We start from the raw sequence: 12,797 nt of genomic DNA on the forward strand, positions 1-12,797 counted from the left end.
GCACTTTGGGAGGCTGAGGTGTGTGGATTGCTTGAGACCAGGAGTTTGTGACTGGCCTGGGCAACATGGCGAAACCCCATCTCTACAAAATTAGCCAAGTGTGGTGGCATGTGCCTGTAGTTTCAGCTACTCTGGAAGCTGACGTGGGAGGATCACCTGAGCCTGGGAGGTCAAGGCTGCAGTAAGTCATTATCAAGCCACTGCACTCCAGCCTGGGCGTCAGAGTGAGACCCTGCTGTCTCAAAAAAAAAAAAAAAAAAAAAAAAAAAGGAAGGGAATGGGACCAGTTAAGAGGTCCAGTTAGATCCAGTCACCCATTCATTTGCTTAATAAAATGTCTTGAATGCATATAGTGCTTAAAAATGCCAGATATGTTTATGTTTTTAAATGTAATTATTGTAACAACTCTGTGAAATAGGAATATCATTTCTATTTTACAGCTGAGGATACAGAGCCTCAAAGAATTTAATCAACCTGCTTGATAGCACACATCTAATAAGTTGCAGATTCAACTTATTAACTAAGTTAATTAAATTTAATTATTATTTTAAAAGTTGTAATTCCCTGGTCTTTTGGCTTCAGGAAAACAATTTTTCCCACCCATTTGTACTTATATCTTTGCTATTCTCAAACATTGATTTAAATTGAGAAAATACCTTTATCTTATAGACGAAATATAAGGAAAAAGAATATAGACAAGCATGGAAAGTGAAGACACAAAGAAAACACAAGGTGAGAAATTGAATCATATATCTGCAGTGAGTTTTGTATTGGTAGGATATACTGTAGATTATTTGACAGGATTCAGGAAATGAAAGAATCATTCAGCCATTTACATAAATATTGAGCACTACTCTGTGCCTGTCACATAATTTCTGGCTTCAGGAAACTGACATTCTAATGGGAAAAGACATATTGACAATTAGAATTTCATGTGATAGTTGATTTAATGTCAGTGTATACAAGAAAAATGGGAACCTGAGAAGACCACCATCAAAGGATGCCTGAAGGTACGGATTTCAGAATTGTTCCCAGAAAGATGGAAACTGAATCCATGGGCATGGAGGAGGTTAACCAGAGAGAAAAGGATGGAGAATAGTGTTCATTAATACACACTGTCATATAAGGTTTTAGCTGAGGAAGAGAGCCCCTAAAAAAAGTCTGAGAAAAACATTTCAAAAAGGTGAAAAGAGAGTCAGGAATGTGGTATCTTTGAAATCAGAACCTTAAGAGAATGCTTCATGAGAAAGAGGTTGCTTAAGAGCCTAAAATGTCAACTGTCACAGCTGAGGACTGAATTTTCCACTGCATTTTGCATTTAGGATGTGATTTGTTATGTTAACGGTAAACTTAATAGATTTTAACCAGATTGCAGTCTGTTTATATTTGAGTGGAAAATTAAGATCTGAAGACACAGTATGAATTGCTTACTCTTTAAGAGCTTGACTAAAAATACATAATCAACCAGGTGTAGTGGCTCACTCCTATCATTCCAGCACTTTGGGAGGTCAAAGTAGGGGATCACTTGAGCCCAGGAGTTTGAGTCCAAACTGGGCAACACAGTGAGACCTCATCTCTACAAAAACAAAAATTAACTGGGCGTGGTGGTACACACTTGTAGTGCCAGCTACTTGGGAGGCTGAGGTGGGAGGATCACTTGAGCCTGGGAGGTCAAGGCTACAATGAACCATGATCGCACCACTGCACTTAAGCCTTGGTGACAGAGCAAGACCCTTTCATTCATTCATAAATAAATAAATAGTAAGATATATGGCAGTAGCTAGAGGAAAGTTGTAATGTCAAGAAAGTGTTATAAAAGACAGGAGAATTTCTGAAGAGGGAATGGAGATTCTGGAGAGGGAGAAGTTGAAAACTGGAGAGAGAGGAGATAACTGTTGGTGATTCCCCTCTCAAACCATTTATAAAACCTCCAACCTCAGTCCCACATCTCACTCTCTTCCATTTTAAGTCTTCAGGTTGCTCCCAGAAGTAGACTGTGAGATAAAGATTTGAGTGCAAGTACCTTTTTTCAGAAAGTGATCCCAGGAAACACTAGCTGGAAAATGGGGAAATGAGACAGGAGAAAGAAGACAGAGAATATGTTATCAAATAAGTTATTATTATGGATAACTGGAGCTTAAGCCCACTGGGAAACTCTGGGAGCCAGTTTAGAGTCATGTCCCTGAGCGTCATCCCAGCCAAGGGGTGAGAGTATTTATCTATCAGCTCCCATCAGTCAATTGTTTAGCAACAGGGTGAAGTGGTATCTAATTGTGGTTTTGATTTGCATTTGCCTAATGACCAGTGAATGTTGAGCATCTTTTCATATACTTATTGGCAATCTATCTTCCTTGGACAGATGTCTATTTAAATCCATTCCACACTTTAGATTGTGATTTTAGTATTACGTTTTAAGAATTCTTTATCTGTTCTGAACACAAGCCCCCTATTTATTTGGATAACAGATTTTCAGATATTTTTTTCTAGACTGGGCTGTTGTTCTGTGTTCTCGATAGTGTCTTTCGAGGTATAAAGGTTTACAATTTTAAGTCCAGTTTATCAAATTTTCTTTGATTGCTTGTGTTTTTTGTATTCTCTTCAGTATTTGCTTGTTTATTTTATTCAGTAGTTACTGAAGGAACTAGGTTATTTTGCCTAGAGAAGATAAAAACCAAGGTGAAATATGATAGTTGTGATGTCAGGAGATGCTTTGGCTGGGAAGGGAAGGATTATGATAGGAGATATCAAAGTATGAGAAAGGCGTACAGAAGGGAATGGAGGAGTACGTAAAGAAGTTTCTTGCAGACCAGGGATGGTGGCTCACGCTTGTAATCCCAGCACTTCGGGAGGCCGAGGCGGGCGGATGGCTTGAGCTCATGAGTTCGAAACCAGCCTGGGCAACATGGCAAAACCCCATTTATTAAAAAAATACAAAAATTAGCCAGGCGTGGTTAATTTTGTATTCCTGGCTACTCAGGAGGCTGAGGTGGGAGGATCCGTTGAGCCCAGGAGGTTGAGGCTGCAGTGCCCTGTGATTGCACCACTTCACTCACTTGAGCAATAGAGTGCGACCCTGTCTCAAAAGAAAATAAAAGTCTTTTGTATCCTGCCTGCATTGTGCCTAGAACTGAAAATCATTGCGCTCCATCAAAAATTTTCTTCGGCATGTTGTTGATGTGGCTTATTGGTATCCATAGAGTCAAACTTACCTTCTTATGGTGTCTGTTAGTGTACAAAATGATAAATAAATATTTGCTATTGCTAAAAACATCTTAGCGATAACCTTTGTACTATGGTTTTCACTAACAAATTTTGTCATGAATTATTTCATTCAAACAAATTGACATTTGACTTTCTTTCAAGAGTGAGACTATGGCCGGGCACGGTAGCTCATGCCTGTAATCCCAATGCTTTGGGAGGCCAAGGCAGGTGGATTGCCTGAGCTCAGGAGTTCGAAACCACCCTGGACAACATGGTGAAACCCTGTCTCTACTAAAATACAAAAAAATTAGCTGGGCGTTGTGGTGCGCACCTGTAATCCCAGCTACTTGAGAGGCTGAGGTGGGAGAATTACTTGAACCTAGGAGGCGGTGGTTGCAGTGAGCTGAGATTGCTCCACTGCACTCCAGCCTGGGCAAGAAAGCGGGACTCCATCTCAAAAAAAAAAAAAAAAAAAAAAAACCCACAAAACAAAGAGTGAGACTAAGTACTATATTGATTGATGATACATCTTAATTTCTCTTAGTGTGCTCCTCTATATTATATCCACCCTTCATCCTATATCTTTCAGAACTCTTAACTTTTTTTCATTTTGTTTTTTTTTGAGACAGAGTCTTGCTCTTGTTGCCCGGGCTGGAATGCAATGGCCCACCTCGGCCTCCCAAAGCGCTGGGATTATAGGTGTGAGCCGCTGCGCCCAGCCTACTACTCTAAATGTACTTCAAGCATTATTACAAAATCTATATGCCATTTGACTTAAATCCTTAAAATCAAGAGAAGAAATTGTTTTTAAGACTATACTAAAGAACTTTATAGGAAAATAGTTGTCTATTGTTTGCTGTTTAGTTATAAACAAAATGTTTACATTTTGATAAAGCTTGGTATAGGTATGTAGCCGTGCAGCCATCAGCAAAATCAAGATAGTGCATGTATCCTTCTGCTCCTTTGTAATCCCTACCTTCTGTGCTTTCCTAGAGCCTTTTTTCCCCAAGCACTCACTAATCTGCCTTCTGTTACTATAGACTATTTGCATTTTTTCTGTACATAGAATCATACAGTATGAATTCTATTTTATGTGGCGTCTTTCACTCAGCATAATTATTTTGAGATTCATCCGTGTTGTTGCATACATCTATAATTCTTTTTTTATTGCTAAGTATTCCATTGTGTAGTTATACCATGATTTGCTTATCCATTCGTCTGCTAATGGGCATTTTGATTGCTTACACTTCTTAGCTATTACATATAATGGTGCTGTGAACATTTTTATGGACATATATCTCCCCTTTTTAGGGTAAATACTTAGGAGTGGAATGGCTGAATCAAATGTAGGTATACGTTAACAGTTTATGAAACTGCTGATCTGTCTGTCAAAATCTTTGTACCATTTTACATATTCACCAGCAGTATATGAGAGTTCCAGTTCCTTCACGTCCTTGCTAACATATGAAATGATCAGTCATAAATTTTAGTCGTTCAGTGAGTGTGTAATGGCATCTCCTTGTGGTTTTAATTTGCATTTCCCTAATGACTAATGATATTGAGAATATTTTCATGTTCTTATTTGCCATCTATTTATCTTTTTTGTTAAAGTGTGTTCACATCTTTTGCTGTTTTATCTGGTTGTTGGTTTTTCTGTTGCTGAGCTTTCATAGTTCTTTATATTTTCTAGATATATGTTGTTTTTTTTGAGACAGTGTCTCACTTTGTCACCCAGGTTAAAGTACAGTGGCACAATCATAGCTCATTGCAGACTCTAACTCCTGGCTCAAGCAGTACTTTTTTGTTGTTGTTGAGACAGAGTCTCACTCTTGTTGCCCAGCCTGGAGTGCAGTGGCCCGATCTCAGCTCACTGCAACCTCTGCCTCCCAGGTTCAAGTAGTTCTTCTGCCTCAGCCTCCCAAGCACGGGGGATTATAGGCACCCACCACCCCACTCAACTAATTTTTATATTTTTAGTAGAGATGGGGTTTTACCATGTTGGCCAGGCTGATCTCAAACTCGTGACTCAGGTGATCTGCCCACCTCGGCCTCCCAAAATACTGGGATTACAGGCATGAGCCACTGCTCCTGACCTCAAGCAGTCTTCTACCTCAGCTTCCTGAGTAGATGGGACTACAGGCACATACCACCATGCCAGGCTAATTTAAATTTTTTTTTTTTTTTGCATAGATAGATCTCACATTGTTGTCCAGGCTGGTAGCCTCAAGAGATACTACTGCCTCATCCTCCCAAAGTGCTGGGATTACAGATGTGACCCATTGTGCCTGGCCCCATGTTCTTTTTGTTTGTTTTTTAATTGACATACAGAATGTACACTAGACGGCTACATGTTCTTTATCAGATATGTTCTTTGCAAAGATTTTCCAGTTTGTGGCTTGTCTTTGCTGCGCTTTAGAAGACACTATTAAAACAATGAAGTTTTTAATTTTATGAAGCCTAGTTCATTATTATTTTGTGGGTTTTGCTGTTATTGTAATATCTAGGAAATCTTTGCTTAACCCAAGGTTACAAAGATTTTCTCCCATGTTTTCTTTTAAAAGTTTCGTAGTTGGCCAGGCACAGTCTCGGGAGACTGAGACAGGAGAATCTCTTGAACCCAGGAGGTGGAGGTTACAGTGAGATGAGATCGCGCCACTACATTCCAGCTTGGACGACAGAGCAAGACTCCCTCTCAAAAACAAAATTTAAAAAAAATTCATAGTTTTGGATTTTACATTTAGATTGCATTCCATTTTGAGTTGATTTTTGTATATGTTTCGAAGTATGAATTCAAGAGTTTCTGTTGGCTGTTGTTTTGAGTATGGATATTCAGTTGTTCCAACACTATTTGTTAGCAATGACTTTGTAAAAACTCATGGGTTTGTGTAGGTTTATTTCTGTACTGTCCTGTTTCATTGATCTTTTTGTCTATGCTGATGGCAGTGCCACACTCGTTTTATTACTGTAGGGTTTTTGTTTGTTTGTTTGTTTTTAGATAGCATATCGCTCTGTTTGCCCAGAGTGGAGGGAGTGCAGCAGTGCGATCTTGGCTCACTGCAACCTCCACCTCCCAGGTTCAAGCGATTCTCCTGCCTCAGCCTCCCGAATAGCTGGGATTATAGGCACGTGCCACCAGAACTAGCTAATTTTTGTATTTTTTAGTAGAAATGGGGTTTCACTGTGTTGGCCAGGCTGGTCTCAAACTCCTGACCTCAAGTGATCTGCCTGCCTCAGCCTCCCAAAGTGCTGGAATTACAGACGTGAGCCACTATGCCTGGCCCACTGTAGGTTTTTAAAGTCTTGAAATATGGTAGAGTTAGCCCTTTGGCTTTATACTTCTCTTTCAGTGTTGTCTGGCTATGGTAAGGGTTTTGCATTTCCATATGAATTTTGACATCAGCTTGTCAATTTACACACACACACACACAGCCTGCTGGGATTACATTGATTGTATAGACCAATTTGGGAAGAATTTACATCTTAACAATATTTAGTCTTTTGACTCATGAACATGGCATATAATGGCATTTATTTTGGTCGTCTTTAATTTCTCTCAGCAGTATTTTTTAGTTTTTGGTGTATGTCTCACCTCTGTTGTCAATTTATAGCTAAGTATTTCAATGCTATATTGTAAATGGGGTGGTTTTTAAAATTTCAATTTCCATTTGTTTATTGCTAGTATATAGAAATACAGTCATGTGCTGCATAATGATGTTTCAGTCAACAACAGACCTCATATAGGACAGTGGTCTTATAAGATTATAATGGAACTGAAAAATTCCTGTCATGTAGTGACATTGTAATATAGTAAGCGCAACACGTTACTCACATGTTTGCAGTGATGCCGGTGTAAACAAACCTACCATACTGCCAGTTGTATAAAACTATAGCAAATCCAGTTATGTGTAGTACATAATACCTGATAATGACTCTGTTACTGGTTTATGTATTTACTACACTATTTATTGTTGTTTTAGAATACACTGCTTCTACTTATAAACAAAAATTTTGTAAAACAGCCTCAGGCAGGTCCTTCAGGAGGTATCCCAGAGGAAGGGATTGTTATAAGAGATGGCAGTTCCGTGTGTGTTATTGCCCTGAAGACTTTCCAGTGGGACAAGATGTGGAGATGAAGGACAGTCATATTGATGATCTTGACTCTGTGTAGGCCTATGCTAATGTGTGTGTTGTGTCTTAGTTTTAATAAAGTTTTTTTTAAAGATAAAGATAGGCCAGGCATGATGACTCACACCTATAAATAATTCCAGTGGTTTGGGAGGCCAAGATGGGAGGATTGCTTGAGGCCAGGAGTTTGAGACCAGCCTGGGCAATATAGTGAGACCCCCATCTCTGTAAAAAAAAAATTAGCTGGGTGTGGTGAAGTTACAATAAGCTAAGTTTATTTTATTATTGAAGATATTTTAAAAATAAATTGAGTAGTCTAAATTTACGGTGTTTATGAAGTCTACAGTAGTGTACAATAGTGTCCTAGGCCTTCACATTCACTTGCCACTTGCTGATGCACCCAGAGCAGCTTCTGGATATACCTTTTAAAAAAATCTGTATTATAGCTTTTCTATGTTTAGATATACAAAAATTTGCCATTGTATTACAATTGACTATATTATTCAATACAGTAACATGCTGCGTAGGTTTATAGCCTAGGAGCAATAGCTATACCATACAACCTAGATGTGTAATAAGCTCTACCATCTAGGTTTGTGTAAGTAAAGTCTATGATGTTAATACAATGATGAAATCACCTAAAGATGCTTTTCTCAGAATGTATCCCCATCATTAAGCAACATTTGACTGTATAATCTGTTTTTATGTATTAAAGAGTTACCTGGAAAACTTAGTTCACTTATTCTAGTAGCTTTCTGTAGATTCCATCAAATTATGTGGAAGATCATGTTGTATGCAAATTCAAGTACTTCTTTGCCAATTTGAGTGCCTTTTATTTCTTTTTTCTTACCTGACGGCACTGGCTAGACTCTTTGGGACAATGTTACATAGGAGTGGTGATACGAGCAAACATCTTTGTCTTATACCTGGTTTTAGAGAGAATATATTCAGTCTTTCCTGTTAAGTATGATGTTTGCTGTAGGGTTTTCAACTGTAGATGCACTTTGCCAGGTTGAGGAAGTTCCTTTCTATTCCAAATTTGCGGAATATTTTTCTTTAATCAGGAATGCATGTGGGATTTTATCAGATGCTGTTTTTACATCCATTGAGATGACCAAAGGTTTTCCTGTTTTGTTACATTGATTTTTTTCAAATCATAAATCAATCTTGTATTTCTGGGATAAACCCACTTAATCGTGATGTCTTTTTATTTTAATATATTGTTGGATTCAATTTGCTAAAATTGTTTAGACTTTTTGCATGTATGTTCATGAGGGAAACTGGTCTGTAGTTTTCTTGCTAATGGCTTCTGTTTTGGTATAAAGGCAATACTAGCCTCATAGAATAAGTTGGGAAGTATTCCTTCTCTTAAACTTTTGAAAAAATTTGAGTAGAATTTATATTATTCCTTCCTTAAATGTTTGGTAGAATTTGCAAATGAAATCATCTGAACCCAGAGTTTTCTTTGTGGAAAAGTTTTTAACTCTTAATTCAACTTCTTTCATAGACATAAGACTATTCAAGTTGTCTTTTTCTTCTCGGGTGAGTTTTGGTGATGTAATTTCACCTAAGTTGTTGAATCCATAGGTGTGAAATTGTACATAGTACTCCCTTAATATCTTCTGAATATCTGTGGAATGTGGTAATGCCATCTCTCTCATTTCTAATATTGGTAATTTGTGTCTTTACTCCTTTTTTCCTAATTCATCTGGCTAGAAGTTTATCAGTTTTGTTGCTCTTCTCAAAGAACTTCCTCTGTATTTGTTTTCTGTTTCACTGGTTTCAGTTTAGATCTTTATAATTTCCTTTCTTGTACTTATATTGGGTTTAATTTGTTCTTTTTATAATTTCCTAAGGTGGTAGCTGACGTCGTTGATCTGAGACCTTTCATCCTAAATACTGCTTTCATAGCATCCCACAAATTCTCATATGTTGTATTTTCATTTTTATCCACTTTTTTTCTAAATGACAGATATTTAAACCAGTGTAGCTTTACTTAAAAAGAATAATATTATGACTTTCTATTCCTATATTTATAAAAAGGGAAACTCAAAGAACTATAAGAAGTTCATTTTAAGTTCTTTTATTTAAAGAACATCTTTAGGCCAGGCGCGGTGGCTCACGCCTGTAATCCCAACACTCTGGGAGGCCGAGACGGGCGGATCACAAGGTCAGGAGATTGAGACCATCCTGGCTAACACGGTGGAACCCCGTCTCTACTAAAAATACAAAAAATTAGCCGAGCGCAGTGGTCGGCGCCTGTAGTCCCAGCTACACAGGAGGCTGAGGCAGGAGAATGGTGTGAACCCGGGAGGTGGAGCTTGCAGTGAATGGAGATCGCGCCACTGCACTCCAGCCTGGGCGACAGAGTGAGACTCCGTCTCAAAAAAAAAAAAAGAACATCTTTAAAAAAAATACATGGTTGTTGGATTATAAAAGTAATACATGCCTATTACTTTAAAAGTTGACCATTCCAAAGATATGTATTTAGTAAGTGAAATTTTAATGGTTAGTTTTTGAAATAAACTTTTTGGTTTAAAATAATGACATTGTTGTTCTTTAGAAATGAAGACTGACCTGAACTTATTATTGGAGTGTCTAAAGTATCAAATGGACAATGCTGTTTCACAAAAGGAAGCTTTGGTCACTATTCATTCAATTTGTCAACAAAACAGTAAGATATAATAGTGAATTTTTATCTGTGATTCTAGTTCTTTAGTACTATGATATATCAAATAAGCATAGTTCTTTATCTTCCATTCATTTATTCTACATATCATGTTACTGTCTTCATGTGATTTATTTTATCCCTGAAAGGATATTGAAAATAAATATCATTTCTATTTTGTTTTTTTCTGCATATCCTACAGGTAATGCAAGTGTTTATTTTCGGGAAATTGGTGGTTTGATGTTTGTAAAAAATCTTGCAAAGTCAAGTGAACATAGCATGGTAAAAGAAGCAGCCTTATATACATTAGGAGCTATTGCAGAAAAAAATGGTAAAATATAAAACTTTATTTCATTATACTTTAAGCATTGTGTTATATTTTAACAGTATACTCAAAACTAATTTTTTAGTTAATTTCTTTTCTTTTTTTTACACATTTGAATAATTTTTATCCAGCCTCCCTCCCCTCTCCCTTGCTTCCTCTTTCCTTCCTTCCTTCCCTTTCTTTTCTTTCTTTTCTTTCTTTCCTTTCTTTTCTTCCCTTCCCTTCCCTTTCCTTTCCTTTCCTTTCTTTTCTTTCCTTTCTTTTCTTTTCTTTCTTTCTTCTTTCTCTTTCTCTTTCTCTCTTTTCCCTTCCCCTCCCTCCTCTCCTTCTCCGCCCCTCCTTTCCCCTTTCTCCTTCCCCTCCCCTCCCTTTTTTCCTTCCCTTCCCTTTTCCCTGTCCTTTCCTTTCTGTTTCATCTTTCCAGATCAAAGGATGAAGATAAGCCACAGCCATGTAATGTGTGGGTATAGAAATTCATGTTGGCAAGAACACTTTTCTGCAGGGCATCTAAAATGAGGTTGAATATAAACCATTGGTTTGTCAGACCAACTTTATATTCTGATATTTTTATTTATTAAATATTTCTTCATCAGCCAGGTGCATGGTGGCTCACACCTATAATCCCAGCACTTTGGGAGGCTGAGGCAGGTGGATCACTTGACCTCAGGAGTTTGAGACCAGCCTGGGCAACATGGTGATACCCCATCTCTACCAAAAATACAAATAATCAGCCGGGCATGGTAGTATGCACCTGTGGTCCCAACTACTTGGGAGGCCGAGGTGAGAGATTACTTGAGCCTGGGAGGTGGAGGTGGCAGTGAGCCAAGATTATGCCACTGTACTCTAACCTGGGCGACAGACCACAGAGTAAGACCCTGTCACCAAAAAAAAAAAAAAAAAAAAAATCTTTTAGGAAGCAATCTTTGTGCAAGGCATTGGGGATACAGGGATAAGTAAGATATAGTCCTTGAATTTTTTTTTAAAAAATTTAATGTTTGTGTCTATATAATAGGTGTATATATTTATAGGGTACATGAGATGTTTTGATACCGACATGCAGTGCATAATCACGTCGTGGAGAATGAGGTTTCCATCCACTCAAGCATTTATTCATTGTGTTACACAAACAATCCAATTATACTGTTTAGTTATTTAAAAGTGTACAGTTAAATTATTATTGACTATGGTTACTTTGTTATGCTATCAAATAGTAAGTCTTAGTCATTCTTTCTTCATTTTTTTTTTTTTTTTTGGTACCATACCCACCACCTTCCACTACCCTTCCCAGCCTCTGATAATCATCTATCTCCATGAGTTCAATTGTTTTGATTTTTAGATCCCACAAATAAGTGAGAATATGTTTGTCTTTCTGTGCCTGGCTTAGTCCTTGCCTTTGAGATAGGGCCTAATAGCTGGTTCTAGGAACTGGATAAAATGTTGATTGTATCTTTATGTCTATATTATTTTTGTAAAATTCTGCCTATTGCATTAGGACACACACACAAAAACTATCAGATAGTATGATTCTTGAAATGATTTTTATTTCTCGGAAAGTCTCAAAACATATCTCAAATATTGTTTGTCCCTCTGTTTTCTAAAGCAGGTTTCTGAATTTTCTTGAATTGCTTTTCTTGCTATGTTTTGTTACTCCTCCTTTAAAGTGTGTTTTGGTTTTTTTTTTTGCTAAATTTTATTTAATTTTTTATTCAGATAAGTTTTTTATTGTAAATTCTAGGGGATTTCAGTATGTGTTTTGGAGCCTAGATTAAGTACTTTTGATTAATATACTGCTGCTTTGGTCTGCTAATTGAGTAAGTACATATCAGTTTGTCAGAAATTTTGTTGTATGACTAATAAATATCAATTACATGAGATTTGGTTAAGAACCATCCCCAGTTAGGTAATTTTTTATTTTGTTCAGCATATTTTAAAGCATGTTTGTGACAATGCATTGAAATTAAAATTATATTTTATATTTCAGTTTACTGTCAGCAGACTTTGTGTACTTCAGAGTTATTTGAAGACTTAACTTGGTTCTTATCTAATGATTCAAACATAAATTTGAAAAGAATGTCTGTTTATGTTATTTTGGTTCTGGTTTCAAATAATAGTAAGTACATTCTCTTATGAATATTTGAAAACATTAATCAATTGGAACAGCCATTATTAATTTTTTATTTGAGTTCTTATATCTTTTTTTTTTTTTGGAAACAGAGTCTCGCTGTGGCACGCAGGCTGGAGTGCAGTGGCATGATCTCGGCTCACTGCAACCTCCACCACCTGGTTCAAGTGATTCTTCTGCCTCAGCCTACTGAGTAGCTGGGATTACAGGCACATGCTATCATGCCCAGCTAATTTTTGGATTTTTTGGTAGAGACAGGGGTTTCACCATGTTGGCCAGACTGGTCTCAAATAGTGCTGGGATTACAGGTGTGAGCCACTGCTCCTGGCCCAGTGTCTTTTTTTTTTTTTTTTTTT

General features: G+C 37.3%; 1 protein-coding gene across 1 annotated transcript in view; it reads left to right on the plus strand.

The window, feature by feature from the left end:
• CCDC79 (coiled-coil domain containing 79) overlaps positions 1 to 12,797 on the plus strand; it is a 59,870-nt gene that overhangs the window by 4,324 nt on the left and 42,749 nt on the right. Inside the window, exons 3-6 of the mRNA XM_011987878.1 lie at positions 670 to 732; positions 9,890 to 10,000; positions 10,197 to 10,325; positions 12,301 to 12,429. Coding sequence (XP_011843268.1) covers positions 702 to 732; positions 9,890 to 10,000; positions 10,197 to 10,325; positions 12,301 to 12,429 — 400 coding nt within the window. The 5' untranslated portion in view covers positions 670 to 701. The remainder of the gene's footprint in view (positions 1 to 669; positions 733 to 9,889; positions 10,001 to 10,196; positions 10,326 to 12,300; positions 12,430 to 12,797) is intronic.

Source organism: Mandrillus leucophaeus, unplaced genomic scaffold (assembly GCF_000951045.1).
Source record: "Mandrillus leucophaeus isolate KB7577 unplaced genomic scaffold, Mleu.le_1.0 Scaffold319, whole genome shotgun sequence".
NCBI lineage: Eukaryota > Metazoa > Chordata > Mammalia > Primates > Cercopithecidae > Mandrillus > Mandrillus leucophaeus.